The 27157-nt window shown below is 50.1% G+C and overlaps 13 protein-coding genes across 13 annotated transcripts; 6 read left to right on the plus strand and 7 right to left on the minus strand.

Annotated features, from left to right (window-relative positions):
- Positions 1 to 359: 359 nt before the first annotated feature.
- On the plus strand, positions 360 to 2424 carry AA0111_g669 (hypothetical protein; the record flags this gene model as incomplete). The annotated part of the gene is made up of 2 exons (XM_028652939.1): positions 360 to 712; positions 765 to 2424. The coding sequence occupies 2 exons, from the start codon at positions 360 to 362 to the stop codon at positions 2422 to 2424; spliced, it is 2013 nt and encodes a 670-aa protein (XP_028511876.1).
- Positions 2425 to 2998: 574 nt separating this feature from the next.
- On the minus strand, positions 2999 to 4532 carry AA0111_g670 (hypothetical protein; the record flags this gene model as incomplete). The annotated part of the gene is made up of 7 exons (XM_028652951.1): positions 2999 to 3447; positions 3502 to 3569; positions 3619 to 3822; positions 3877 to 4055; positions 4102 to 4148; positions 4197 to 4269; positions 4326 to 4532. The coding sequence occupies 7 exons, from the start codon at positions 4530 to 4532 to the stop codon at positions 2999 to 3001; spliced, it is 1227 nt and encodes a 408-aa protein (XP_028512284.1).
- A 2500-nt stretch (positions 4533 to 7032) lies between these two features.
- AA0111_g671 (hypothetical protein) lies at positions 7033 to 7824 on the plus strand (the record flags this gene model as incomplete). Its single annotated transcript, XM_028652962.1, has 1 exon — positions 7033 to 7824. The coding sequence occupies one exon, from the start codon at positions 7033 to 7035 to the stop codon at positions 7822 to 7824; it is 792 nt and encodes a 263-aa protein (XP_028512285.1).
- A 549-nt stretch (positions 7825 to 8373) lies between these two features.
- Positions 8374 to 8961, plus strand: AA0111_g672 (hypothetical protein; the record flags this gene model as incomplete). Its single annotated transcript, XM_028652973.1, has 1 exon — positions 8374 to 8961. The coding sequence occupies one exon, from the start codon at positions 8374 to 8376 to the stop codon at positions 8959 to 8961; it is 588 nt and encodes a 195-aa protein (XP_028512282.1).
- A 186-nt stretch (positions 8962 to 9147) lies between these two features.
- Positions 9148 to 10832, minus strand: AA0111_g673 (hypothetical protein; the record flags this gene model as incomplete). The annotated part of the gene is made up of 4 exons (XM_028652984.1): positions 9148 to 9702; positions 9757 to 10350; positions 10402 to 10540; positions 10588 to 10832. 4 exons carry the CDS (start codon positions 10830 to 10832, stop codon positions 9148 to 9150), a joined length of 1533 nt encoding a protein of 510 aa, XP_028512283.1.
- A 579-nt stretch (positions 10833 to 11411) lies between these two features.
- Positions 11412 to 13086, minus strand: AA0111_g674 (hypothetical protein; the record flags this gene model as incomplete). The annotated part of the gene is made up of 5 exons (XM_028652995.1): positions 11412 to 12203; positions 12260 to 12406; positions 12459 to 12729; positions 12783 to 12905; positions 12956 to 13086. 5 exons carry the CDS (start codon positions 13084 to 13086, stop codon positions 11412 to 11414), a joined length of 1464 nt encoding a protein of 487 aa, XP_028512281.1.
- A 584-nt stretch (positions 13087 to 13670) lies between these two features.
- Positions 13671 to 14917, plus strand: AA0111_g675 (hypothetical protein; the record flags this gene model as incomplete). Its single annotated transcript, XM_028653006.1, has 3 exons — positions 13671 to 14126; positions 14176 to 14321; positions 14371 to 14917. 3 exons carry the CDS (start codon positions 13671 to 13673, stop codon positions 14915 to 14917), a joined length of 1149 nt encoding a protein of 382 aa, XP_028512411.1.
- Positions 14918 to 15187: 270 nt separating this feature from the next.
- AA0111_g676 (hypothetical protein) lies at positions 15188 to 16222 on the minus strand (the record flags this gene model as incomplete). The annotated part of the gene is made up of 1 exon (XM_028653017.1): positions 15188 to 16222. The coding sequence occupies one exon, from the start codon at positions 16220 to 16222 to the stop codon at positions 15188 to 15190; it is 1035 nt and encodes a 344-aa protein (XP_028512279.1).
- A 1223-nt stretch (positions 16223 to 17445) lies between these two features.
- AA0111_g677 (hypothetical protein) lies at positions 17446 to 18869 on the plus strand (the record flags this gene model as incomplete). The annotated part of the gene is made up of 3 exons (XM_028653028.1): positions 17446 to 17596; positions 17668 to 17765; positions 17814 to 18869. 3 exons carry the CDS (start codon positions 17446 to 17448, stop codon positions 18867 to 18869), a joined length of 1305 nt encoding a protein of 434 aa, XP_028512280.1.
- Positions 18870 to 18988: 119 nt separating this feature from the next.
- On the minus strand, positions 18989 to 19399 carry AA0111_g678 (hypothetical protein; the record flags this gene model as incomplete). Its single annotated transcript, XM_028653039.1, has 1 exon — positions 18989 to 19399. One exon carries the CDS (start codon positions 19397 to 19399, stop codon positions 18989 to 18991), a length of 411 nt encoding a protein of 136 aa, XP_028512410.1.
- Positions 19400 to 19588: 189 nt separating this feature from the next.
- On the plus strand, positions 19589 to 19849 carry AA0111_g679 (hypothetical protein; the record flags this gene model as incomplete). The annotated part of the gene is made up of 1 exon (XM_028653050.1): positions 19589 to 19849. The coding sequence occupies one exon, from the start codon at positions 19589 to 19591 to the stop codon at positions 19847 to 19849; it is 261 nt and encodes an 86-aa protein (XP_028512278.1).
- A 240-nt stretch (positions 19850 to 20089) lies between these two features.
- AA0111_g680 (hypothetical protein) lies at positions 20090 to 20833 on the minus strand (the record flags this gene model as incomplete). Its single annotated transcript, XM_028653062.1, has 1 exon — positions 20090 to 20833. The coding sequence occupies one exon, from the start codon at positions 20831 to 20833 to the stop codon at positions 20090 to 20092; it is 744 nt and encodes a 247-aa protein (XP_028511718.1).
- Positions 20834 to 21838: 1005 nt separating this feature from the next.
- Positions 21839 to 26567, minus strand: AA0111_g681 (hypothetical protein; the record flags this gene model as incomplete). The annotated part of the gene is made up of 2 exons (XM_028653073.1): positions 21839 to 23728; positions 23778 to 26567. The coding sequence occupies 2 exons, from the start codon at positions 26565 to 26567 to the stop codon at positions 21839 to 21841; spliced, it is 4680 nt and encodes a 1559-aa protein (XP_028511717.1).
- Between the last annotated feature and the right edge of the window lie 590 nt (positions 26568 to 27157).

The following is a 27157-nucleotide window of genomic DNA, read 5'->3' on the forward strand; positions in this document are numbered from 1 at the left end:
TGGCTGAGTGAGGCTTCCGAACTGGACAAATGGCGCGATGCGTGCGACGAGCTCAGCGATCTACACGATACGCTGGACTCAATTCGAGTGCACGCGAATTCAAAAGCTGAATTGTATTCCAAGTAATATGCTGAGAGTTTTGTTGTGTATAAGGCAGCAGCAAGAAGGCTGAAGATGAACGCAAACGCGGTGACGCGAGGAAGCGACAGCGCGAAGCGGGGCGTCATCCCGCCCCCGCACCAGTCTCATGCTTGATCAGACGCCAGCGCCCATCTTTCATCCCTTCCACTCCGTACGGCGCCTGGCCGCATACTGATCGCTTCTTTTCGCGGTATGTTCCCGGTGCAAGCTCGATAAACATGCTGGTACCTAGTCAGCCACACGCCTGCAACATCTGCCAATCCAAGCTCCTCTTCAACAATCGAGATTCATGGGAGGAGATCACTGAGCCTTGGTCGACAACTGGCCATGATTGGGGATATTGGTTCGATCTATGGTATGGTGAGGCGACTGAATTGGCACAGCATGGTTGCGAATTGATGAAGTGGCTTGTTACCTTACGCCGACCGGACACAACGGCAGACAGTCAATTGAGAGCCTACTACACGCATGTCTCTGAAGAGCAACTAGCATTGGACTGGGTTGAAGAAATTAGCCAATACACAGATAATAAAGACTTTGGTCGAAAGCTAGTGTTGTGTGCAGAAGCTGAGTACGTATCTCGCGGAACACGGCTCAGCCTGTACACTAACAATGGAGCTCAGCGATGTGGCTGCTGCAGACATCAAACAAAGGCCGCCGAACTTGACTCCGTCGTCCAATCAAACCATGTCTAAAGTTCGCACGTGGTTGCAAAGATGTTGTAGCACGCATGAAGCATGCGCTACTTGTGAGTTCGACAGCGACCAGCTTGTAACGAGCGACGCCCAGTCATTGAAACCCCGTCGGCTTATCAAAATATTCCAACGGTCTGCAGGCCCAGCCATAACTGTACATCCAAGGCTATGTCTGGTCGATACAACGTACATCTCATGGCCCAAGTATGCTACCTTGAGTTACTGCTGGGGAGGAGATCAGGAGGTCAAGTTGACCAAGACCAATTTAGATTCCTGGCAGTCCGAAATCTCTTTCCATAATCTTCCTCAGACTATAAAAGATGCCATAATAGTAGCAGCTGAGCTTGGGCTTGATTATCTCTGGGTAGATGCTCTTTGCATAATTCAAGATGACAAAGCCGACAAAGATGTGGAGCTAGCTAGAATGGGTAACATATACTCCAAGGCGCATGTTACCTTGCTAGCATCACGAAGCCCTGCGGTTCAAGATGGGTTTCTTAAACCGCGGTCTATACCTCTCGAAAGGGGGTATCGCTTGCCTTACATTTGTAACGATGGTCAGATAGGTTCCGTGGTTCTCTGGGCGGGCAGAGACGTTGGAGTCGCGGAGCCGATCCACCAACGCGGATGGTGCTTCCAAGAACAAATCCTTTCGCCTCGCATCCTGGAGTTTGGGACTCATCAGATACGGTATTTGTGCACTGCAAATCGCACGGAGGAAGTTGTACCTGAGACAGATGGTTGGATAACCAACTCTGAAACTTTCGCGGTACATGGAACCGGTCATCCGCTCGACCTTCCCGCCAACTGGGCTACCTTACCAGTGGGTGGAACCGAGTTCCTAACTATGTGGAATAACATCGTCATGCATTACAGTCATTTAAGCTTGAGCTTTAGTACCGATAGGTTGCGCGCTATCTCGGCTATTGCCAGAAAGTTGAAGCAGGCTTCATCGGCACGATACTATGCTGGCCTTGGGGCAGAACACTTGCCGAGCCAGTTGCTTTGGGAGACTACCAACGACGATAAGCTCTTTCCGAAAGCTACTCGAGCCGCTAAGCCCGCGGCTCCATCATGGTCCTGGGCTTCCATGCAGGGGCCCATCAGTCTAAGGGACTATGAAGGTCACGCCGCCTACCAGATACTGGAGATTTCGATCAATAATAGCACGCCTGGTGACGACTTCAGTGACGTTGACATTGTTGACGCTAACATCAGCCTCCGAACATTGACGCTTCATGCTAGGGTCACTAGACATAAGAGCCCGTCTTCACCATGGTGGCCGACAAACTCAGTCGATAATTCGTGGTCGATGACAGTACAAGAAGATTCAGAGCAGTTCTTTCCACTTCTACTCTTCATAGATCCCGAATCTGGAAAAGAGTGGAGCGATATTTCGGGTCGATGGGATGAGTTCACTACAGGAGATCATGCAGTACTACTAGCTAAGATCACTCTCGGCAAGGGGCTGATATTGAAAGCGAAACCAAGCAGCATAAAAAAGTACACGCGCGTCGGCACCTTTCAATTGGATACGTACGTCGAAGACGACGATCGATGGCAACAAAGAGACATTTCCATTTTTTGAAACGACCGTTTTGTGCATACGTGGATGATTATGTTAGAGTTTCGACCGACAACATAGGTAGAGATATACGTAGTAATACATCTTACTAGCTTATCATCCTAGAACTCTATGAGCACCTTCAGCGAATACTGTATTTGCACATCAGGCTTAGTTAGGGGACCAATCTTTAGTGTTAGGTGCATGCCGCTCCAGCATGCAACTCAATGTGTCGATGGATTATTCGCTAGGCATCAAGCACCAGATGCGATGACGAAACGAGAAGACGCAGCGAGGCGGGGTTACAAGCACGCGAAGTGGGGTACACTGCACGCGAGCCGCCCTCCCGCAGACCCGTTTGACACGCGACGCGTCGTTATTTGTGCAGTCGAAGGTGGGGTCAACAATCTCCTAGCGCCCGCAATGGATATGGGGACGATGCAGACGAACCGGACCAAAGAGATGTTGCTCATGATGTCGGTGGCATATTTGGAATCAGAACATCGTTTTTGGTGTAAGCCACGCTTTCTTGCAGCGTGTGCATTTTACCGTTTCCGTCTGGATCTATTTTCTCTTTCTCATACACAATATACAAGTTTTAATTACGCTGCAAAAGGAAGATTTCTATACTCGAGTCGCTCCCATTGCGTTGTAGCTCCCTGTACGCTTCAGCCTGTCTCCTGCTGGTGAATGTTGTTCGGCTGGGTGGGCGCAGGCCCCGGTGCGACGGTTGTGGAGGCGCAGGTAGCTGCTTCTCAACGTCTGGCGGCGATCGCTTTTCCATGGTTACACCGCGTCGATTATCGGGACGGGATTGGAGAGTTTGCATGCGATATGATTCCTGCTCAGACTTTGCTGCCGAAGAAGACGATAACTTTCCCGAAAGGAAGTTTGTCGATGGGCGACGACGGGACGACGACTGGGAGGTGTTGCCGAAGACGCGAGGGAACATCTTGTTCATGAGGGGTTTGCAACCTGGGAGGCAGCCGCACACGACACCGACACCACTTTCCACCGACATGATAATGAATGTGGTGGCTCCATACCCTGTGCGTAATGTCAGCCGGCTGTTGTTGCAACTCGAGTTCGGGCGATACATACAGAATACATCGAAGGATACCAAATATTGATGGGTATAGTACAGGCGCACGACACCGGCAATGCAAACACTGCTCATATGTTAATGCCGATCAGGATCATCGAGAACGGTGGACTCACATAACACCTAGTGAAAACATGCTTATCAATGTCACGCGCTGACGAAGCGATACCTGGACGTTCATAAGGTTCCTTGCAGGCCACAGAAATATGACAAAGTCGCTGAAAGTATTTTGTGCCGAATGGAAGTAGTAGATGGCCTTGATATTGAGGCATTTAGCTGTGCCGATGTATTTAAAGATCTCCCAGTAGGTGCTTGCCGGCCTGGACTAATTGTCAGCCCACTTGGTAGTAGGTTGGTTGGAGGTATGTGCTTACGAGCATTGGAACAAGGTGATGAAGAAGCAGGCCGTGTTCAAAGACACCGTGTAGAAGATCATCAAACGGCAAAACCACTTGTCTAATTTCGATGGGAATATGCGGATGTAGGTGAGAAGAATCGCGACCTTCATAAAAGTGATAATAGCTGTAAAGAGCAACTGGCTGGACATGCCCATCTGGATCGCTGTTAGTATGGGTGCCACATCGGGTCGTGTATCATACCTGTGCGGACTTCATCGTCCCGAAAAGGCGCGATGGACGAATATCCCCTGCTTAGTGTAAGCTGTTGTGCATCTGTATGATCACAATTTACCCACATAGGTGGTACCCCATCTGATATTCTGGCAGCATCGATATTATGAGCATGATGTTACTTCCAACAGACATCACCTGGATACGTTAGTACTCTGCGCTTCATTCGCCGGAATAGAAGGTGTAATACTTACAGCTGCTACCATCATCGCCCAGTCATCCCAACCCAGTGTATTGACAAGAACTGTTCGGCAATAGAATCGACAAGAGACGAAACCAATGACCAGAACAGTCATAGGAATCAGCACGGCCATCGCCAGTGGCAACTGATTAACTGGGTCGACATAGTTGGGCGGTGGAAACGATGCGAACTCTTCTGGCGTTGGAAATCTTGAAGTCATGTCGTGTTTACCCAGGCGCAAAGAGTCACAACAACCACATGGGTGGCCCGCGGATAGCACAAAAGCAATCCTGAATAGTCGGGAGCGCCCGCGGCTATTATAACCGGCATGCTTGAAGCAAGAGCCGGCATACACACCAGCTACCCCGCGGCCTGTAGGAGCAGGACGTGAAACTTACTTGAAGTGAGCTATGCACGTCCCTTGCATAGTGTGAGTGGCGCTTTCCTGCCACCTGCTTGAAACGACACCACCGCCCGAGAATCGCGACTGGCCCAGACAATGTACGCTTTTGTGCGGCTGAAAACATCCAGGCGTTTCCATCGTTATGTGGCTTTTCGTGCCATCTTTTGGACGGGATCCTTCGCAATAGGCGACGAGAATATCGTACTATCATTAAATTAACCAACTTTGGTCACGCAGCATAAACACGCCTGTCCAGCGAAAGGTATGCGCAGTGTTGGCAGGTTGCGCATTTCATTCTTGCCATATGGTGTAGTCAGCATCTCCACCTATGTGGGTGGGTGCGAAGATCGTACTGATCTCCCTATGGTTCCCACGGCACCACACGTGGACGCAAAACCGTTGAGAGACCCATGCGTTCTTACCATATTCTCTCTCATGGTCCGAAACATGATCCATTTCGGTATTGAGATGTCGATCGCATTGTTGGGTAAAACGGTGAAGGTCGGCGACATGAAGAAAGCCAGATGGATTCTCCGACTGAGAACCAATGAAAGTCACTCAATCATGCAGCAATTACGAAGGTGCTTGACGTGTGGTGATGGAGGTCCGCAAAGAGGCAGGTAGCTCGCTTGATTTGACGAACTTGCCTTAGCTAGCACAGGGGCACCAGAGATAAGGCTGGACGTGTAGCCGAACATCGTAGAACAACCCTATAGTAAGCTCCCGTAATTGCAGGGATAATCGGAAACATTGGTGCATTCCAAGCCCAGGGAACAGCCTTGAACGGTGCACGTGCTATAGTATGAAAGAAGTGGGCCGTATCCCGTGTACTCGGCTCGTGGAGATTGGGGGCGGAATGATGGTTGAATATGACTCGATTGGGATGCCTTTGACTGAGACACCTTACAAAGTCCTCAAACAGTAGCGACAGGAGGTTATGAAGTAGATCGGTTCGTTGTAGTTCGGCAGTTGCTCAAGGTTCGTGTTTCAACCGAGGTAGGTGATGACAGCGGCAGAAACGAAGCTACGGTTGAAGCCACGGTTGATGGCGTGGCTTGGCGCGTCTCTCAGCTCACCACCACCATAGGCGCAGCAATAAATCCTCATCCTTAGTGTCAATATGTCACAGACTAGCTACGCTTACGGCGAATTACCGAGGTCTTATCGCAGTGCGACTTATTACTCTTCCACATGATGCATCTCTTCCTTTCCCCATCTTCGCAAAGCTCGTCTCGAGGGCATGTACGTCATCGGCGTCCTCCGGGCTTCCTCATGCGTACAAACCAGGATTTCAGTGCAGGCAGCGACTCTGCGAAACACAGCAGGAGAGCCTCACAAGGTGTACTTGCCACTGTGGCTCGGTGAACCTCCCCAGCCACCCAATAATTCATGCGAAACGCACGCACCATATTGCGATACTTCAACGAATCCTTCATAACATGGCTAAAATGTACCTAGGATCGTTCGCCCGTGTCCAGCCTCTGTACTTACTTTCCAAATTACGTCCCACATTCGCCCTTTGCGGATCAGCTGATGACTGGTCCTCTGTACTATGCGCAACGGATCTCGAACGGCCGTAAATTCAGACTTCTCCGTATTCTTCCTGCTATCGATCCGCATCAACAGCTGGAGTGCACTTGTCACCTTTACAACATCAATGTTGCTCCCCTATACGAAGTGTTGTCTTATGTATGGGGCAGTCCTACCCCATCTGTTGAGATTCTATGTAATGGGCAAACAGTCGAGATTGGGTCAGAACTTTCGTACGCGTTGAGGAGATGCGCCTACGACACTCCAAACGCATCGTCTGGGCGGATGCGGTTTGTATCAACCAGCAGGATGACGCAGAGAAGAGCCATCAAGTACCCCTAATGGGCAGCCTCTATTCATTGGCGAAAACGGATGCTGTATGGTTAGGGCCAGGGGACGTGCAGCATACTCGACCAGCTTTTGAGTGTAGCGAACGCATTGCTATTGCTTGTTACGAGTTTGATCATCTTCATGGGAGAGATCTCAACGATCCGGAAAGGCATGGCGAGCTGTCCCTACCAGAGAGTTGGTTCGATTCTTCCGCGCTTAGCAGCCTGCGGGAGTTGTTCATTCAGCCCTAGTTCTCTAGAATCTGGTGTATTCAAGAGATCCGCTTAGCTAGGGACGCCCTTGTGATGTGGGGAGATGATGAGATCTTGTGGACAGATTTCACTGTAAGCGCGTCGTGGGTCTTCAACAAAAGCAATTGAGGGATCGCAGCGACCCTGTTACATCTTTACTCACCGATCTCCCTGTCGACAACGCAGATATCCTGCGCGATAAGATCATGTACCAACTTCCAGATGCGTTGGATCGCTTTCGCGTTGGGTTTCAGGCTACTGACCCAAAGGACAAAGTATATGGTCTCCTGAATCTGGTCTCACCAAGGTTTGAAGTAGACGCCCTTGATATCAATTACAGCAAGAGCGTTGGAAAAGTATATGCCGACACTGTTCTTACCGACATCCAACTATACTCGCGGTTGACGGCCTTCGCTCGTATTACACATCCTGTGAGTTACGATGGCCCGGGGCCCGGGGACTACAAAGACTGCAAGGACTTCAAAGAGATATCAGAGTACAGGTCATGGGCTCCGCGGTGGGATCGTATAGGATTTGCGGAGAAGTTGGGTATTGACGACGCGGATTGTCCTTGGAGTGCGTGTGGGAAAAACTCGACTGCTGTGATCGTCGAGAAACCCAGTGAACCCGCACAGCTCTACCTCAAGGGTGTAATATACGGCAGAGTAGATGAGGTTGGCAGAATCATGGACTACTATAATCTGAAGGACCCCGAGTATGCTGGCGACCCCAAGTTCGACAGTAATAACGAGAATGCCTACGAGATGGTTCCTGATGGCACGGACATCAACTCCGGTTATGACCCAACTGACAGACATCCATATATCGACAATTTCGAACGAATAGACGTCGAATCGTCTCCAGAGAAGTTCGCTCGAACTTTGACAGCAGGTCGCTGGGATGAAGATGGTAAATATCTTGATCGTCTAAGCACGGAAATGCAAGCAAGACATAGTGCTGCGTGCATTCATTTGCTACTTCGGTTGCTACATGTTTAAGAGTTCGGAGAAGGGTTAGCCGCCTATTAGGAAGTTAGATTACGACTAAGGTTGTAATTTAGCATATTTAGCTTAGGTAGCGAACGGTGTTAGAGCACCGCGAGCACCTGAGTACAAAATGCTACAGTTGAGAGCGCAATATCCTCCATACCACACCACATTGCCAAAGCCCCACTCGTGTGCGTATGCACAGGTGGAAGTTCCCCGCTTCCCGAAAGTTCCTCCAATCGATTCTTCAATTCACTAGGTCACCCGTGTACAGCGGCGCGTCATTGGACTATCTTACGCTGCACCTCAAATCGATCGCCGGTGAACAAGTTCGTGTGCAATTGCTTGGCTGCAGTCGCCTGCACTTTTTGTTGCAACAGACAGGGTGTTAGATCTCCAAAGCGAGCGCCGTATGGAACTTGTCGCATGTATGCATGCAGTATGTGGAAGACGCTCACAATAAGCTGCTCGCGACCGAACCATCGTTGTGCGCGATGGACAGGTATAAAGACCTGTCACATTCGCCGTTCACCACACTCTACATTCAACATCACTCCAACCATGTACTACCCCAAGATGACCAGAACAGAATTCGGTCACATCGTTCTTCGTGTACCTACCCCATTCTTCGAAAACCTGCCTGAGTGGCTCACCACCAACTTTACTATCATCGAGGGCGGAAAGTATAACGGCCAGGCCTCGCGCAATAAACTAATCATTTTCTCCGATGGCACCTATTTGGAGCTTTTCAACTGGTATGACACGCCACCTTCACTTGATGACAAAACCAAACCTATGAGAGTGTGGGGACCCAAACAGGACGGATTGATCGATTTCGCCTTGACAAGCACGACCATACCTGCAGAAGAGTGTATGGGTGCAGTCAACGATACCTTGTCCAAGGGCACAGATGGAGACGCTGCGCTTGATATAAGTCGCCCGGAAGGGCTTGCTAGAGCCAAGGTGATTGTGCGCGCTGCACGAAGCGAATATGATTTGGAAAGAAAGAAAACTCGGGGTATTGGGTTCTCTGACCTGATTATTGAGACGAGTGAGGACATTGATGGTGGAAAGCGCTCTTTTGGCTCATTTGGTATCGAATCGACACTCTGGCTGGGAACATCCGCTCTGAAGAAAGCAAGGTTATGAAACTGAGTGAGTATGGCGTCGACTATGCGGTTATGATGAGCTACCTCCACTGGTACAGAATGATGACCCTATTTCTTCTTGGTTTCATCCTATCGTTTGTGACTAACCTAAACGATTCATTCTCCAACCGTGACGTGACTATAACCCTCCAATGATTCTCTATCTAACAGGTAACGACCACATCACTTACAGGGCCTTGACACCACTAAGTTCGGGATCACTAGCCGTCCCGGACAACTCCTCATCAGAACTAGTTCGTTCATCGTAATCAACTGTCTGGGCATGCTGTCTCTTGGCCACCTCTCTCGCGTGCAGTAGCCGAATTATAAGCGCAGTGGCAATCAACGCAGCGCTCAAGAATGTGACCGTGATGAAACCCTTGCGATACTGAGGTGCCTCAACCTGCTTCCAAACCAGAAGTGGTAGCCATGCCTGTAGCACATAAGCCATCTCATTCATAGCTGCCACGACAATAGCTCGTTCCTCGTTGTCGTGTGTGCAGATCTCATGAGCCCATGCAAAACATAAGCCGGAAAGACCACCACCAAAGCCGGAGAGAATGTAGCAAGCCCACTTCCACTTGATGGGGATATCCCAAATCGCAAGACTAGTAGAGCATATGATGTTCATGCATCCACCGAAGACGATCGGTTGCCATCTGGATCCTTTGAGGATACTATCGCTCGTCCATGCATACAAGAGTGTGGTAACGACTTGTACTGCATTGGTGGTAGTTGGGTACTGCGAACCATGTTAACGAAAGCTTCAACAAAACGATGGTATAGCAGTACTTACAGTGTTGATCTCGCTGACGGTATACTTCGGGTCCTTGCTGGCTTTGAGGAACTGCTGGAATACCGGTTGTCCACCCGAGGTACCGTTGTTGAAGAACACATAGAGCGGAACGAGAGCCCAGATATGCCACGATGTAAAGATCTTCTTGACCTTGGCTCTGGTGTAAGGCTTCCGCTTTTGCCGGCCTTCGAGCTCCATGCGCTTCTGGGCGAATGCGACTTCATCCTTCGTCAAATAGAAGGGCTTGGAGATTTCGGGAAGATCGGGTAGTGCGAAGAAGCCAAGCAATGCGATAGGTAAGGAGATGACACCATCGATAATGAACAGCCACTGCCATCCCTTGAAGCCGCCGCGTCCATCGAGCTTGTATACACCAGCCATCAGGTATCCAGAGAACATTGTCGCGATGGCACCGCTGGTGTGGAAGATACAAGATCTTTTGGCAAGTTCTTCCCTTCGATACCAGGACCCGATGATGTATTGCATGCCTGGATAGAATGTGCTTTCAGCAAGACCTATAAGAAAGCGCAAGGCATAGATGGTTTCTGCGTTGTTCGCGCGGCAAAGACAGAATGTCAAGACGGCCCATGTAAGCTGTTGCTGTTAGTACATAGTTTCCACAACCGCGTTACTAGGCTGTCATACCTCCATAGCTGGAATCCAAATTGATGGGCGCACTCGAGTCAGGATGATGTTGCTGGGTAATTCGCCGATGACATAGCCAACAGTCCAGCAGGTTTGCATGTAGTTGAGCTGGTTGCCGTAAAGCCCAAGATCCTCCTTCCTGTCGCAATATCAGCCAGTTTTCCACAACAAGTTCTTGCTACATACATTCCAGACACGAAGGCGCTGTTGATGTTCGACTGATCGAGGTACTTGATAAAGTACCCCAAAGACGCAAAAGTGAGCAAAGCAGCGTCGAGCTTGAACATGAACCATCGTTCTTCTTTCGGCTTGTCCAGGGTATCCCAAAGGTAGTAATACCACTTGTGCGGCTTCGCTTTCAGCTCTTCGTCAGACCGAATGACCGTTATTGCAGGGTTGACTTCCGTCGAGACGTCTTGAGGTTGACCCATGTTCGTGGACTATCGGTATGAAGCGTGTCTCTAGGGTAAGAGTATTGGCGAAAGCCTCAGCTTTATCGAGCAAGCAACACAAGCCCTCTCTGCAATCGATAAGACTGTCTACGGCTTTTGCTTGCCGGCATGGCGTTCAGCACGCCAGTGGCAAGTGGTTGCTGCATAGTGGGAAGCGTAGCGCGATTCGACATACTGGGGATGCTATGGCGTAATGGCAGGGTCCGCGTGGGGTCGATTCATCCGCGTAGCTAGCCTGGACCCAACAAGCATAAACTAATATTGCGTGTCTGATGCTAAGATGTGAGAAGATCGCCGCGATGCATGGCAATGCTGTGGTGTCGCGTGTCGTGATCAGGCATGCATATGGCGTGCCTGACTCAGGTGATAGCCAAGCGAGTAACGCCGATGTTTGTAATGCCTCTCATGCACTTTGGTGATACCTGAATAGTATCTGCGCAAGTCTTAGTCTTGATCTAGGCATTGGAGCAGCATGAAGTCATGGGCGCGTTTGTGGTTCAGAACCCGTGGGCACATTGCTACGTGGAACTGCGAAATTGCTCACATTCATACATTCTGCTATAAACATGTCGCTTCGAGTTGCCGTTCAATGCCTGGATTGGCAAAGAAAGCTTTCATCCTCTCCACCTGCTCTGCTTTCGCAGAATGCCATTTATCAGAATGCCCACGCAGTCGCTCTTTGCCTGCTTTTTCCAAATCAGAGTTTACCCAAGCTATGAGTTCTTTAACATAGCTCGCTTCCTGGTCTCTCAAACTATGAAATGCCTTGCCATAACCCTTGGTCTCAACTCGGACATTATATTCTAATCTCATCGCATCTTTGCTTGGAAGCTTTGCCTGTCCCGAGAGTACCTTTGCAACAACCATGGCTTGGAATTCGAACAACGTGAACGTCGCTGTGAAGAACGGCACACCGACAAAGGCGAGCGTTGGATCATTGATGAAGAAGATGTCTTTGTGCAGATTGTGAAACTGTGTACCGTCTGTCACTAGTAGCGTATCGTCGGCCTGATCGACTGGTGTCTCGTCCGAGGTGAGCTGAGATAGGAAAGGCAGTGTTAGGTGGTAACCTGTGCAAAGTATGACATGATGAATGTCACAGATCTTTGCACCTGACTTCAGCGTGACGGTAGCTGGAATCGGCTGAGTGTCCTTCAGTGAGGCTAATGTGTTCACTCGTGGTTCGTCGTACGATACTATCTCATCGACGCGGTACGCGTTATCTGGGAGCATGCTTGGAGGCAGGTCGAATTTTCCGTTCCTTTGGCTTTGTATGATCTTGTTTGCATACGGGCTGAGCTCGCGCGCGATATCCGTTGCTGACACACTCCCACCGACAAGTAGATAGTTCTGGAGTAAAGTCAGGCCGAGATAACATAACCCTTCTTAATCGGATCTGTACGCACCTTGTTATGAGCATTCTCGGGCTTTCGATAAAGTTTGGAGTGCTGTACTCTGTCGGCAAATTGTCGTTTCCAGTCTGCGAGTCCATGCGTATCAGGAATCCTCGGCGCGTGGTAATGACCAGATGCAACTACTACAGCATCAAAGTTCTAGCCCAAGGTTATTATCGCGAAGATGAGTCTACAATCACAAGGTGCTTACCTGGGAAGATTCGTGTCGCCTTAACACACCTTGCGCATCGGTCTGCAAAGTCGCAGTCTCGACAGTCCATGATCTACCGTTCTTGGTGACGCTTCTCACATCGGTGTCGTACTGTGTCAACTCATGCACCCCCGTTGAGAGAGTAGTAGCCTGTATGTAGTCGCACAAGACATCGTGCGTTACATAATCCTCGGTCCCGGGTGGAAACTGGTTCAAGGTGGTTTCTAACAAACGTGTACTCACGTTGTTCTTGAGGCCCACGTAACACGGACTGTGGGAAGTCATTCGAACGTACAATTCAATAGATATTCTTGTGGTACGTACCCTGGTGGCGCATGAAGCAGGCTTTCGACATCTTCCAGGTCTTCGCTTGCGTGAACACTGTCAGCTCTCGAACGCCTCGCACTTGAATATGATGGCTCCAAGGGCTTTCGCTCGTCGTAACGCCTTTCATCTAGTCAGTTCAGCTGGAAATTCAAGATTTTCGGGTCAAGTACCATATGCCTCCTGCAGCACTAGATCGCTCAAAGACTACGACCTCAATGCCCTCCTTCTTGAGATGCGCTGCAGCAACGACACCACTAATGCCTGCGCCGATTACAGCAACACGGTTACTCGGGAAAGGCATGCTCTGGATATTGGGGAGACAACAGCAGGAAAATCCTCGCAGTCTGGGTGTTGTATCGACCCGGAATCATTAACCGACGGTCACTTCGACACACCTTCTTGGAACCGACATCGAAAGGCATCTACATGTCAGCATTCTTCGTGCAAATTCTCGTTACATAGTTTGTCAGCGTTGAGCATATCTCCGTTGTGGTGTGAGTAGACACAACGCGTGATGGTGGATACGAATGGCATCATGGGAAGCCCTCGTTACGAGAACAACAGACAGTCGGAACCGACACATTTACCTGCGGGTAACATGCGAACTCCACAGTTTGGTGCACTTGGGGTGAAGCGAAGTTTCTCCGAGCGATAACATGAGAAACGTTGACTGGATATTCGTCATCTGCAAAATTATGATGTGATCAACCCCGCAACACATGTCGCAACCAGCACGCGACGCCGCCATATCGCTCGACCATTTTTGTAACTTGAATTAGTGAGCGAACAACGAGCAGGAAGTGGGGTAAAACGAGTCCAGGATATAAGAATGATGGCAACGCGAGTGGTGATGTTTGCACAACTGCATCACAAACGACTTTCATCATGGCTCCAATCGCAATTCCTGTTCACGAGCACATCCAGGAGAAGGATACTGTTCAACCACGGAAAGACTCTTTAGGGTTACCAGAACCTGCCAGGAAGAGGCTTGAGAAAGCTGGTATCGATTTATCGGCCGGCTATCCATACAGGCCAGCGAAACCACTCTATCTTGACGATGTGTACAAGATCAGGGATTATGATCGTGAGCACATTGATCCAGGTTCTCGAGCTGACCCAGAGAAGAAGGCGCTGTTCGGCGCTGCAAAGGAGATTATCCACTTGACCTCACACATTGGAACGGAGATTGTTGGACTTCAACTGAAGGACCTTACAGACCAACAAAAGGATGAGCTTGGTCTTTTGATCGCCGAAAGAAGTGTAGTGTTCTTTCGTGACCAAGACCTCTCGCCCCAAGAACAAAAGAAGCTTGGCGAGTACTATGGCGAAATCGAGGTTCACGTAAGTTGTACCGCTCGTGCTATAGTTGCCATGCTGACAGCAGATGAAGCCGCAAGTTCCCTTCGTACCCGGTGTACCAGGAGTGACCGTTCTTTGGCCTGCTCTTCAGGCTACCGAGGTGCCAGCAAGCTTCAGGAAGACAGGCGGAGCGTCCAGGTGGCACACCGATCTGGTGCACGAACGCCAGCCCGCCGGGTAAGTGGTACTATTTCAGATGAAGCGCCTCATTCCTGACTCGTTTTAGCGTGACTCATCTCCACAACGATACTATTCCAAAGATTGGAGGCGACACTCTTTGGGCTTCAGGCTACGCCGCGTATGAGAAGCTTTCTCCAGAGTTCCGGAAGATCATCGACGGCAGAGAAGCAGTGTATCGCAGCGCGCACCCGTATCTTGATCGTGAGAATACTAGCGCTGGCCCGAAGCACATCGAACGCGTTCATCCAATCGTCCGTGTGCATCCAGCAACCGGATGGAAAGCTCTTTGGGTCAACCGCGCATTCACCGACCGCATTGTCGGACTCGATAAGGCCGAGAGTGATGCCATTCTCAACTATCTATTCGATGTATACGAGAACAACGTCGATATCCAGGTGCGATTCCGATGGACTCCGGGAACCTCTGCATTATGGGACAACAGAATCACCATCCATAATGCGAGCTGGGACTATGGAGGGATTGAGCCAAGGCACGGAACGAGGGTAACGTCGCTGGCAGAGAAGCCGTTCTTCAAGGCGGATGCGCCGACTCGTAGGCAAGCACTGGGCCTTGCAGGACCTGAGGATATTTAAGCGCTAGGTTGATGCCACATCGATGCTGGAGACGGCAGGCGGGTGGAGCTGAACTATTGACGAGCTCGAGAACGACATTCGAGGAGACGCGTTGGAATGGGGGGCGCGTCGCGCTAATTGAGAAGCTACTCCTGTTATGTATAAGCGCGATTCGAACATGGGGTCCAAGATTGCATCATCGACCCCTTCTATCAGCTTCAATACATATTCGTCTTCAATAATTGCCATTTCATCGCTCAATTAGATCGCTGATTCTATCGCACCAATCCGTCACAACTTCAACAATGTTTCAGCATTCTTCCACGCGAACATATCCATCTCAGCGTCAGTCAAGACCTGCGCCTGCGCCAACTTCTCGACGAATGCCCATCCATCTGTATTCGTACTGAATGGGTAATCGACCGAATACATAATCCTCTCAACTGGGCTTACCTGCCTCAATTGCTCAAACTGCCTCACAGTGAAGAAAGCACTCGTCGTGCTCCAGATGTTTGTACTCCACACCCGACCGAACGTCGTATCGTTACGCAAACCTGTCGAGTCGATTCGATCAATGAACATCGGCAGTCCTTCATCGTTATGTCCGATGATCAATTTCAGCTTTGGAAATCGATCGAATAAGCCTGCGCTGTAAAGCCGTAAGACATGCGTCCCGACATCGACGTGCCATCCCCACGAGTTCGTCCCAAGCCGCCCAGCCACGGCAGCAGGGTAGTTTCCGGCGAACAGCTTGGACGCAATATCGGCAGTCGGCGCGGCAGGGTGCAGGTACAGCGGTACATCAAGTTCCTGCGCCATTGCAAAGACTGGATCGAAGCGTGCAGCGTCGTAGTACGTGCCGTCTTTGAGGTGATTCCATATCATCGCACCCTTGAAACCAAGCGTTGTAACGCTGCGCTTCAACTCCGCAGCAGCCTCTTCCGGCAGCGACATAGGCAGGACGGCAAAGCCAGCAAAGCGCTTAGGGTTGGCTCTGATTGCTGAGCGAACAGCATCATTTGCTGCGCGACATCCTTCGGGGTCGTCCAAACCCGTGGCAGACTGCTGGGCAAGGACTTGCATAGACAAGTGGCCGGCATCCATAGCAGCGAGTCGACCGGCTCCAACGTCCTTAAGCTTTTCCAGTACACCGGGGTAGCGCTGTACTATGCCTGCGGCAACCACCTCAGCTTCCAAAGATGGCGACGTGACATGCTCTTCAAGCGCGATCAGACGCTTTGGTAGGTAACAAGACTTGGGAGGTGTGGGTATACCACTCGCTGTAAGTGCGAGGGCGAAGAAAATGTTAAAGTAAGTGACATGCATAGTGAACAGCTACGACTTGGAAGCGCTTCAAACGAGAAGATTACGCAAGCATCTGAGTTGCTATATACCTGATCAGGCATCCGATATCTAGTGTCGGCCTAAGCAAAGCCAGCACTGTCGCCATGTTAATTTGTTGTAGCAATGCATTCTGCCGTAGCGCAAGGTTCAGCTGTGTATCGAGCAGTCTCGTCTGGCCTATGCAGTCTTCTATCGATTTCACGATGGTCTAACTGGCTAAGCTTTTAGTACCCCGCGTGGCGTCCCCAAGCGAAGCTTCTCAACCGCTCACGAGGACTAGTCGAGAATGCGATGGAGCAAGATTTGATGGTAGATGGGATAGCTGCATTGATATTAGCAGGGCTTTGACGGCGTCCGCGGTCTTTTTCAGAGTAGCTGGCTCAGTTTTGGTGTGCATACATGAAACGTACGGAAGACGTTAACCAGTGACAACATTTTAAAGATGTTTTGACAGAACACGTATAGATGTGAAAGCTTAGTATATGATCTTGAGGTTTTGTCTCACTTATTGAAGAACGGGAATACTCGCGTTTCCCCTGTTTATCTGCCTGGTGTCAGATGGTCATGATCATGGGGGTCACGTATGTGAGAATTCGTTCTTGCGTCAGCATCACCGGCTTTAACGCTCCCAGATCCGTTAACGTGTTCGGTACACTGTACTTGTAGACGCAGGGCAGATATGTACCAATACCGCAAAGAGACAGGCTAGCAGTTGGACATGCAACCTCGAGCCGAGCGGAGCCCTCGTTACAAGAGCAAGGTGGCAGGGCTCTTGGGCGGCTCGAACGACGATTTGTAGAAGGTACGTCTTGTCGGTCTCAGTCAGCTAACTCAGTCATGGAGCGCCAGCGGCGTCGCTGAACAACCGGCACCTGGTCTAGGATCGTGTACGCACAGCGCACCATAAGCTTCTCGATTTCTCCGAACGAGGAGCTAACGAGGCCCTTCTTGTCGCGCACCGCATTGTCGCATCTATGGCAAGACTCGGACCCACGTAAGCCATACTGCGTCTCCGCCATCTCTCTGATATGCCATTCGATTGCTTTGACACGTAGGGTGTGGCTGAGACAGCTTAGCACGGGCCTCAAAAGCAAGCAAACGCGCCCTACATGTAACTTCTACAGTCTAGCGCCGGGGCCAGTATTCCAACGATACAAAAGCGACTATGTCTCTCACGTCGCATACTCAAACATTCAGCAGTTACGATGAGTACTCTAGCTTCTTCTAATCTCGAGCTTGCAGATCGGGGAGAACATGCTCCCGAGCAAGGGCAAGTCTCGCTACCACCCGTGGATGGTGGAAAAGGTGCATGGTTATTTCTGGCTGCAGCATTCGTTGTAGAAGCACTGGTGTGGGGTAGGTCTTCCTGCTGAGCGCGTGCTCCACTCTACATGCGTATCAGAGAGGATAGTGCTAATGCGAGTAAGGCTTCCCGTTCTCATATGGCGTGTTTCAGGAGTACTATTTGACCCACGAGCCTTTCGCTGGCTCCGACAACATTGCTGTCGTTGGCTCCTGCGCTATGGTATGTCATATGCTAGCTTGAACCTCGTGCTTCACTCACTCGTGATAGGGTATCATGTACCTCAACCTAATCGTCATCTTCTCCATGCTGAAAGTATGGCCGCATCTTCAGCGTTGGGCTACGGCAGGCGGTCTGTTCGTCATGTGTCTTGCCCTCGGCCTCAGCTCCCTCTGCAACAACACTACCGAGCTCATAGTCTCACAAGGAGTCATATATGCCCTCGGAGGCAGTTTGACTTACTCGCCTTGTATTCTGTACATGGATGAGTGGTTCGACAAGCGGAAGGGTTTGGCATATGGAATCATGTGGGCGGGCACCGGCCTGGCTGGGGTGATACTACCTCTTGTCATGGACTGGATGCTGCACAGATACGGCTTTCGCACCACCTTACGCGTATGGGCTATCTGTCTGTTCATGCTCACCGCCCCGCTACTCCACTTCGTTAGACCACGTATCCCACCTGGGTCCAAGCAACGCGCCCGCAAAATCGACTTCGCCTTTCTTCGCACGTCAACGTTCGGTGTTCATCAAGCATGCAACGTTGTCGAAGCTCTCGGCTTCTTTCTCCCGTCTATCTACCTCCCTACGTTTGCTCGCAGCATAGGCGTCGAGAGTAACACCCTTAGCGCCTTGACTGTGATCCTTTTCAACATCGCCTCTGTCTTCGGCTGCGTCGCCATGGGTTCGATCGTAGACAAATGGCACGTCACAACCTGCATTCTAATCTCGACTATCGGCACCACCATCAGCGTCTTCGTCGTCTGGGGCTTCTCCGATTCCCTGGCTCCACTGTACATATTCTGCCTCATCTACGGCTTCTTCGCAGGGAGTTTCACGAGCGCCTGGCCGGGAATCATGCGCGATGTTACCAAGAAGAGCGACACAGCCGATCCGAGTATCGTTTTCGCATGCCTGGCGGCAGGACGAGGAGTTGGCAACGTGGCGTCGGGTCCGCTCAGCGAGGCCTTGATCGATGGCTTTCCGTGGCGTGGGGAAGCTGGCTTTGCGTATGATAGTGGCTATGGCACGCTAATCGTGTTCACTGGTATTACAGCACTCCTTGGTGGATCAAGTTTCCTGGGTAAGCGGCTTGGGTGGGTATGATTGTGTACACAAAGATTGGTATACCGTCTTTCTGACAATACTGGAACTAAACAAAGCCTGACACCTGGTACAATGTTGCGGAGACAACACACTAGAGATGCTTTCGACCTCTTGTCACGTCAAGTCATGAAGCCGTGAGCACATAACCAATTCGACACTGCCCGCCGCCCCAATGTCCCAATAAGAACGGCGCCAATGATCAACAACACAGGGCAGACCACAGCGAAGAACACCCAGAACTTCCTTTCTCCCGGCAAAACCTCGCCTCCCATTGACATGATTCCTGCAAGGATTGATATAGGAACAAAGAGGGTTCCCAGTACAGTGAGCCAGCGAATCGAGCTTGCTTGCGCATTACTCGCCTGCGCCTCCCTCAGCGCAATAACTTGTGTATATGAGTTGGTCAGTTGTTGGAACATATCCTGCAAATCGAGACAGGTGGAACGCAGAAACTGCCACATTTGTGCCTCGCGTTTACCGACGAATCCATAGCTTTGTGGGTCGTCGACATCGATACCGAGTGCACGCATGTTGGTTTCAACCTCCAAACGGTATAGGTAAAGGTCCGTCGTAAACCGCGTCATTTTTTCAAACATCCACTCTTTCCAGTCTGCTCCCCAGAGCACCGTGCGTCTGACCGAAATGCCTGTACCTACACGATGACACGATGGTACTTTGGAAAAGAGCGCTGCACGCGTATGACTATAGCTTCTGCGAATATGGTTCAGCTGCGCATTCCATTTGCTAATCAAGAAGCCACGGATGAATGGAGTCACGGAGAGTGGATCCCCTCCTGGGCCAGCGTTGGCGACGCAAAAATGGATCATGACATCGTCGTGCAAGACATACTTCGTGAAGGCGGCACTGGGATGCCACTGTGGCGGGTCAAGGGCTATGTCAGCTTTCTCCTCATCATCCAGCTCTGGATATCAGATTATTCGACTGATATTCGTGTATGGGCTGCCATCAATAACAGCTAGGTGCGATGGGTCTTTGAGGCATGGATCGACCAGCAGAAGACCTACATAGTCAACTATAAGTATACTGAGCTAAGAACGAAGCTCAAGATTAGACTCACCTTCCCAGCCCTTTTCTGCAACCTCACGGTACCAATAAGTGACCTGACCTTCTAGTTCAGAAATTTCGCCTCTCGTATCCCATGGATCATAGCTGGTCGGTGTTTCCAGGCTCCTCTGCACTATGAATCGTAGATTGGCGCTTTAGTCTCTGAGTCTGTCGTTAGGCTTGAGCCATGGTGGGCATCTAACTGGGTCGGGATTTTGCTTTGAAGACACTCGTGGCATGACGATGGGATACCTCAGCGTGAAACTTCGTCTCTTATATGGCTTATGAAGCTGTTCATCGTTGCTCTCGTAGTCTAGGCCGTTCTCCGTACTAGTCTGGACGACAGAAGGAAGACCAATGATGTTGTCTGATAGGGTGCTACTTTCCTCGGTGCTATAATGGTGTGCAAAAACCGTAGGATGGATGCGTAGTCTTGACCCTAGAAGACAAATATACCGCACAGGCATGTCTTCCAATACGAACAAGTGTCTCGAAGACGTCTCTCCTTCTTCGAAAGATTTACGCATATAGAGCAAAAAGTCGTCAAAAGTTAGAAAAGTCCTCGAGCGTAGCCCGTCAGCCTCGAATTCGGTGACCGACATACGAGACATGTCTTCTTCTTGAGCCGTTTGAGACACAATGGCCTTGTATAGCCCACTGTATTCTGCAGCTTTACCCTGCAGAGCGCGTGTCGCATATTCGCGTATCAAACACAGATATCCAAAAGACTTGTCGTCCATTGAGTTGATGAAGGCATTGAAATCGACCCGACTCTTCCACCAATCGTGCGAGAGCACTGGCTGCCGAAGTTGATCGTCCCGAAATAATTCGGAAGAAGCATCGGGTGGAAACCGCCGATGTCGCCATGGCGAGTTCGGTGCATGCTTCTCTTGTTGCATTTTTGCACTCTGCTTGCGGCCCTACTCTTACTCGACTAGTTGTACTCGTACCTCCAGTATTGATCACCCCAAGGTGTTGGTGCTTCCGGGTTTTCCAGATGATATTTATTCGCCAGGTCCAAGCCCAAGCCCTCAGGGGCTGTATGATAAAGATGCGACGCTGACACCCACTTGATGTTTGGCTTGACTTTGCTACTAGCCCTGTCCGTCTTTCTGAAGATGGAGAGAATTCTTCTCACAAAGCTCGCTCGCGCGGGTTGCTTTCTGTTCACTGTTGGTTCCACGCTGAGAATGTATCCAAACTCGCTTTGCACGGCGCCGTGCTCGTTGTGTAACCCGTCTCCGGCCTCAACGATACGTGAGCGACGAAGAAGGTTGGCGTCTAGCTCCCGGTCCGCCGCGAAGATGTAGGGGTTACCGCTTTTTGGCGCATCGACAGATGCACTACCACCGTTATATCCACCGCGACCCAATGCAATGGGCAGTTGTGTTCAAGCGAGGAGGATCGTGAACGATGCTGATGACATGGTGGCCTATCTGTGGCAAAGCGCACATGACTTTGTCACTCGTGTAACAAGACTAATGCATGGCTCAAATAGATGTGAAAAGAGGGTAAGTTCATGCAGGGTAAGATGCCAGGCATGGGTAGAGCATGCGCAAGGCGTCCAGGCCCTTACAGGCCAATGGGTAACAATCTGAACTGCCTAATGACCTCATCATCGCAACCGATATTATTCCCGGTCTACTACGATGCTTCACTACATCAGATGTCAAATGGTCAATAAGATGCGGTGCATATAATGAGAGATATGGAGAAGCTGAGAGGCTGAAATACCAAAATGCGAGCTTTGACTGATCAGTAGTGTGCCACCATCATTTGCGTGAGCCCAGAGACCGCTTTGCTTTTGTTGATTATATCTTATCGTCTCAGAGGAAGAAGACTGGCCCATGCGACACCGCTCTCAGAGACGATAAGATGGAGATTCAACAAATCGCATGAGCTTTCTATCCGACTGTCTTCACTCGACGAAGTTTGGGTGCTGTCGCCTGTTTTCTAGCCCTGAGTCTCTGTAATCTGTTGCGCCATTGCACCGCAATGACACTGGCAGCCTTCAATTCTCTGGCTTTCTCCATCTTGATCAGATCTATTTCGTTCTGCTGCACATTGAACTCTTTGCAGATCTTGTCCACCCATTCTGCGCGTGGTACTAACTTCTGGCCAACAGTCATCATTTCTGCTGGCCTACTGCGCCATGCATCCCAGTCGAATGGCGGTAAAAACAGCATCTTGTGGTCCTTGTTGCAGACCAGAGGGTGTAGGTCATTGGCCAGAAGCTTTTCATGACATCCTGGGCAGAGTTGTACGCAGAGGCAGTGCTTGCACACCCAACAATCAGTTAACATGTCACTCCAGTCTTTCCCACACTTTCCGTCGCAGCCATAACCGGATATGTACGCCTTGGTCGTGTTCGTAGCCGACGCGGACAGTTCTGCAACGTCTTCAGACTTATTGTCAACAGTTGCAGGTACACCGTTTGTGGAAGATACCCCAGAGCTTGGCTGTGAGATCTCTACAGTACCTACGATCTCTGAAACGACAGATGAGGTATTGAACGATTTGGGTGCCCCGATCGCTTGCCACGCTGCAATAGCATCTTCATCTTTGTCGAGAACAGTTAATGTTTGGGCGAGGTTCGCAAAACGAAGCCGGAATGAATCGTCATCTGTAGTTTCAGGCCACTTGTCGAATACACTGCAAAGTCGAGCCTGTGCTTGCACAGTAGCTGAGAAATGGTCTCCCTTCAAGCAGTACAGTCTTATCAAACAGAGGCGAGGGTCATTATAACCTTGACGAAGGTTGCAGATTACCGAAGTATTCAAGTTTGCAAGCTTCTCCAATTTGCTGATGTAGTTCTCCGAAGGACTTGACGGGGCCGTCACAAGTTCAGCAACTGCCTTGTCGAGAAGAGTCGGAGCTAGCTTGCGACTAGCTGTCCATGCCGTCATATACAACGCTGGGTTTTCGTCAGATCGCCGGATAATCTCTTCCCAGTACTGTATACTCAGATGCTGATCATGCTGGGATCCACTTCCGTGGAACCTAAGAACAGCTTGAAAGTACTGCAGCTGCTCCGTTACATCGGCAGACATATCTATCCCCTGCTCATCCGCCATGGAAAGGTCAACCAGCTTGCAATCAATAGCTTCCTGATACAAAGAGATGATCTCTTCCACGACTCTGGCGAGCTTTGCGGCGACGATAATGCTGGTATGGACATCATCCCAATATGCTGCCCTTCGCAGCCAATAAGTGGGGCCACGGATTTGGGCTGCCGAATCTTTCCACTGGCGAACAAATTCTGTGATAGACTGGTAGCGTTTTGCTTCAGTCCAGGTCGTGAAGAGCCCTTCCAAAGCATTGAGATGAGTCCAGCTCATATCGGAATTGTCGTCGATATCCTGGTCTAAGAGATCCTGAAAACACTTGATGGCTGAGTCGTATTCACGACACCGTCGGTAACAATTTGCTTCCAGCAAAAGCAATTCCCAGCCAGCAGTCTTGTAATCATCGTCCGTCTCGGGAGATGACTTGTTAAACGACTTGAAGTCTTGCATGTACTTGATTGCCGTGCGATAGTTCTTTTCGCTCTCATGGGCTTTTGCTAGATTGAATAACAGCCCCCAGCTCGTCTGAGAGTGTTGCTCGGCTCTATCCAACGCAACAATCGCTGCCTTGTAATGCTCAAACACGATGTACGTCGCACCCACGCGAGAATCCCAGGTGAAGCTGTCGATGTTGGTGTCTATATGTTCCTTTGCCCAGCAGATGAACTTATCAGCCTCTACAAGGGAAGGCGGATTCCATTCTTCGAAGGGTTTATCTGGATTATGTACCTGTTCACTGCTGTCAGCCAACCCTTTGCCTCAATAACGAAGCCCTTACCTTGGCAACTATGCCGTAAGAAATCCAAAGATAGTTTCTTTCTGTTATCCCAGTCGAGCTAAACCAATGGCTTGCGAAGCGTGCTGCGACACGTTCGAAAATAGAGTATTTGTTTGCGTTGCCGGAAATGGCAGCCTGGACCCATTTACTCTTGTCTGCATCTCTTGCATAGCCTTTGGCTACTTGCGAATTCTTCAGTAACCTCAGTAGAGAATCAATGTAGTCCTCCTGCCACAAAAAGTCACATTTCAGCCAATTCAAATTCTTCTCCATAAACCACACATCGATCATATTGGAATCGTAGAACAGGTCGACCACCTTCATCCCAATGTCAGCCAAAAACTTCCTACTTGGCTCAAAGTCATTGTCGAGAGCCTCTACTAGAAACTTGAGGTGATAGTAGAAGTACTTTGAAGCATAGTCGCACAGTTCTTCGAGTTTTCCGTCTTTCCGGCTTTCAAAAAGACCACGAAAACACAAGCCCAGGATAGCGACGTTCACGTCGTTATCGCCGTCAAGATGGATGTGGACTTTCTGTGCCATGGCATCGAAGAATTCATCGAATCTGAATCTGGCGTAATCTATCGGATCACAAGCATTCTTGATGAAACGACGACAGAGATTGACTTCGGCACTACCGATTGCTTCGGCATGCAGTTGAGAGAGCGTTGATTCTGAGCCTGACGTATCGCTTGCGGACAGGATATCTTTCATGCCGTCTTTGAGACCCACTATACCTTCTTTGTCAACTTCAAGCACAGGCGAATAAGTGGTACGAATCTGATCGGCAAGGAGGAACTCTTCTCCAAGGATAAGAAAGAGAACGCTTTCGAGTAACTTGGTCGATGGTTCCTGGTAGCTCAAGCCAGCAACCCACACAAGAAGTCCGTTAAGTACCTGAGCCTGACGTGAAGTCAGAAGGGCATCTAGTGCCTTCACTGTATTTCTTCGAACAGTATCCATGTCGGCACTCGTGTTATTAATAACATCTTGAACCTTTCCTTTGGTGTCACAAGCGTTGATCTCCGTAATCTTTGCTTCAAGATTCTTATAGTTTCCACGGATGCCTTCCAGCAGAAGCTCGATATTCGTTTCGCTAAGCATTGCTTTTAGATCGGGTTTGATCTTGCAGACATCCTTAATCCGCGCCCTTGTGACAGCTCTCAGATCACTTGCATTTGGTAGTTTTTCTGACGGCGATGAGATATCAAGATCGTCACCAGCTCGTTCTGGGGGCCGGGCAAAGTGTCCACGCGGTCCAAGAACAATGGTGGGGATAATTTCGGCCCCTTGTGAGAGTTCAGAAAGTGCGTCTTCGTTTCCGGATATGAAGAGACGTAGAGAGACACCTTTGGACTCGGCTGGAGATACAGCACGACGTGAGATAGTCGACACCATTGTTCCCGCTGCGTCTAATTGACCACGATTGTCAAAACCGTCCATACATAAGAAATACGTCCCTTTCATGGCATGCTGTAGCTTTGACACGAGATTTTCCCATCGATCTTCGGCTCGCGCAATGCTTGAGGATCGCCCGCATTCTTCAACGACAGCTTCAGCATATCCGATATCTGCAGCTGCGAATTGGTAAATGATAGATCCTATGCACCGTTCGAGAGAGTCGTCCTTGTCTTCACCATAGTAGTAATAGGCCAGGTAAGCTTGATTTGGTCCACGCGGAGTCCGGCATTTCTTTTCGAGATGTGAAACGACGTGACTGAAGAGATGCGTTTTGCCAAAGCCAGAGTCAGCCGTCAGGAAAAGGACTTTTTTGTCATGCTGATCGAGATCAGCCCACTGGATGAATACAGGCTCGTCTTGGCTGAGCCATTCTCCTGTCCCAGGCACATGAGTCTTGCAGAGCTCACTGTACCGCTTGTTCCAGGTCTCCCAGCTGTCACCCTTCTTCAGTCCCAGACTGTTTGCTATTTTGAGCAGGTTGTCTTTATGTTGATCCTTGCTAGCTCGGCCGTCCATAGTAGTCTTCATCTGCTGAGTAATGCTAAGAACCTGATCGCCAACTTTGCATATCTCCTGGAGATATTCACGAGCCTCTCCCTCGTATTGTTTCCTTTCTTCCTCAGATTTGTCAAGATGCCTTGCTACACCTCTGACGTCCGACAGGATCTCATCAATCTCAGCCATGGTGAAATCTTTAATAAGACCTTCCATAAGCGTGAGTGAGACTGCAACCTGCTCGTCGGAGTTGAACAGAATGACCTTTGCCATAGCTTTTAGATGTTCTCTCTTGCTAGTCGCCAGCTTGTATGAAGATTGGAGTACGCGCAGGAATAGAGAAAGAATATCGTATGCCGGCTTACGAAGATCGCGCGGTAGATAGGTCCCATCTGTGCCCATCTTTTGCTGCATAAAGTGGACAAGGCGCCGCAGGAAGGCTGATGAGCGTTCCATTAAAGTGACGAACCCATCCATCATGTCGTTAAAGCCCCGTACTGCTTGGATAACGAAGCTTATTGCATTCCAGCATTGAGCCGTGGGCCCAAAGACTGTACCTGCTCCTTGTGCGAGGATGCTCCCAAACTTTTCGATAAAGACTCCAACATTGTTGAGGACCTTCCGAGCATGTTGATGACTCTTAGTAGTGGACTCTTTGATGCTTGCGTCGATCTGCAGCTGGAAGCTCTCGAAGGTCATCTTCGGATCTAGCTTCGTTTTGGTGGTGTTCTCATACTCCCGCACGACTTGCGGCCAAACTTCGCTGAGGTCCTGGTCTTCGTCGAAGACTGGATCTGGTGGGTCCGGCTCGTCATTTTTACGCCTGAATCCCATTTTTCAGTAAGCACAATGAAGCTTCGAGGGTTTCGTAAGGCGGCGAAGCTCTGGTTCGCCGGAGGCTGAGAGATTTGCACTCGGAAGCCTTCTACGCAGAAAAGCTTGCGAGCCTGTTGAAAACGATAGATGCTAAACCATATGCTGGTTTATGGCAAAAGCCATGCTGGGTACACGCTACTTTTATCGTCACAGAGGCGTTCTCAAGGCTGTCGTGTCGGCCCCCAAATCCTAGCCGTGCTTCGCACACCCTCCGCCTTTGATTGGCCGATGAACGCCATCTAATTAACCCAGCGCAAAACACCTTGACCGGTCTGGGCGGGTTGTGATACTACTAGCCATGGGGTTGCTACCTGATATAGGTTGTGTGGCCCGACTGCAGGATGGTGGCTGCTGAAGCTCTCTCCGCATCGCATGCGGCTTTATAAGGCGAGGTACCGGTGTCGCGCATCAAGAATTATTACGTGCGATGGTCAATCAAAGTGTTAGACATGCGATGGGATTGTGAGTGACAAGGAACTGTTAGATTCTAAGGACGAACAGGTGCAGCTGAGCGAAAGCGTGAGCCGAGATTGGCGCTTGTTGGGTTA

This window comes from Alternaria arborescens, assembly GCF_004154835.1.
Source record: "Alternaria arborescens strain FERA 675 chromosome Unknown contig_1, whole genome shotgun sequence".
Lineage (NCBI taxonomy): Eukaryota > Fungi > Ascomycota > Dothideomycetes > Pleosporales > Pleosporaceae > Alternaria > Alternaria arborescens.